Source organism: Carcharodon carcharias, assembly GCF_017639515.1.
Source record: "Carcharodon carcharias isolate sCarCar2 chromosome 40 unlocalized genomic scaffold, sCarCar2.pri SUPER_40_unloc_7, whole genome shotgun sequence".
In the NCBI taxonomy this organism is placed as follows: Eukaryota; Metazoa; Chordata; class Chondrichthyes; order Lamniformes; family Lamnidae; genus Carcharodon; species Carcharodon carcharias.
This window is the reverse complement of record NW_024470861.1, coordinates 189,297-190,000: the sequence shown is the minus strand read 5'-3', so window position 1 is coordinate 190,000 and position 704 is coordinate 189,297. Positions and strand designations below refer to the sequence as shown.

At 46.3% G+C, this 704-nt stretch overlaps 1 protein-coding gene across 1 annotated transcript in view; it reads left to right on the top strand.

The window, feature by feature from the left end:
• LOC121275045 (WAP four-disulfide core domain protein 3-like) overlaps positions 1-412 on the top strand; it is a 35,018-nt gene extending 34,606 nt beyond the window's left edge. Inside the window, exon 4 of the mRNA XM_041182436.1 lies at positions 219-412. Within this exon, the coding sequence (XP_041038370.1) occupies positions 219-412 (194 nt within the window). The remainder of the gene's footprint in view (positions 1-218) is intronic.
• The last annotated feature ends 292 nt before the right edge of the window (positions 413-704 follow it).

Genomic DNA, 704 nt, shown 5'->3' with positions numbered 1-704 from the left:
AGCTTTACTCTGTATCTAACCCTGTGCAGTTCCTGTCCTGGGAGTGTTTGATGGGGACCGTGTAGAGGGAGATTTACTCTGTATCTAACCCCATGCTGTACCTGTCCTGGGAGTGTTTTTTTGTGGTTTGATTTGAGGGAGTTTTACTCTGTAACTGTTATTTTGGGATATTTAACAATTCAAGCGTTTCTCTGATTTGAATTTCGATTATTATTCAGTGCTGCCTAAGAAATGCCCGGAAATTTCCAAAGTCTCGATTCTGTGCAAGAGAAACTTCAGTCAGGCCTGTGAGGAGGATGATGATTGCAGTTTCCAGAAACAGTGCTGTGATATTGGATGTGGCAAGAAATGTGTCTACGCTTTCACACAAGGTGAGAACGTCTCCAAGAGACGTCCTACAGTACCCAACTGAGGTAGTGAGACAGCAGCCGTCTGGAGAACACACCCTGTAAACCAGAGAGTTCAGAGGGTAGAGACTGATAGACCCTAGACTGCAGAGGGTAGAGACGGATAGAAACTAGACTGCAGCGGGAAGAGACTGATAGACTCTAGACTGCAGAGGTTAGAGACTGATAGTCCCTAGAATGCAGAGGGTAGAGACTGATAGACCCCAGAGTGCAGAGGGTAGAGACTGATAGACCCTAGACTGCAGAGGGTAGAGACGGATAGAAACTAGACTGCAGCGGGAAGAGATTGATAGACTC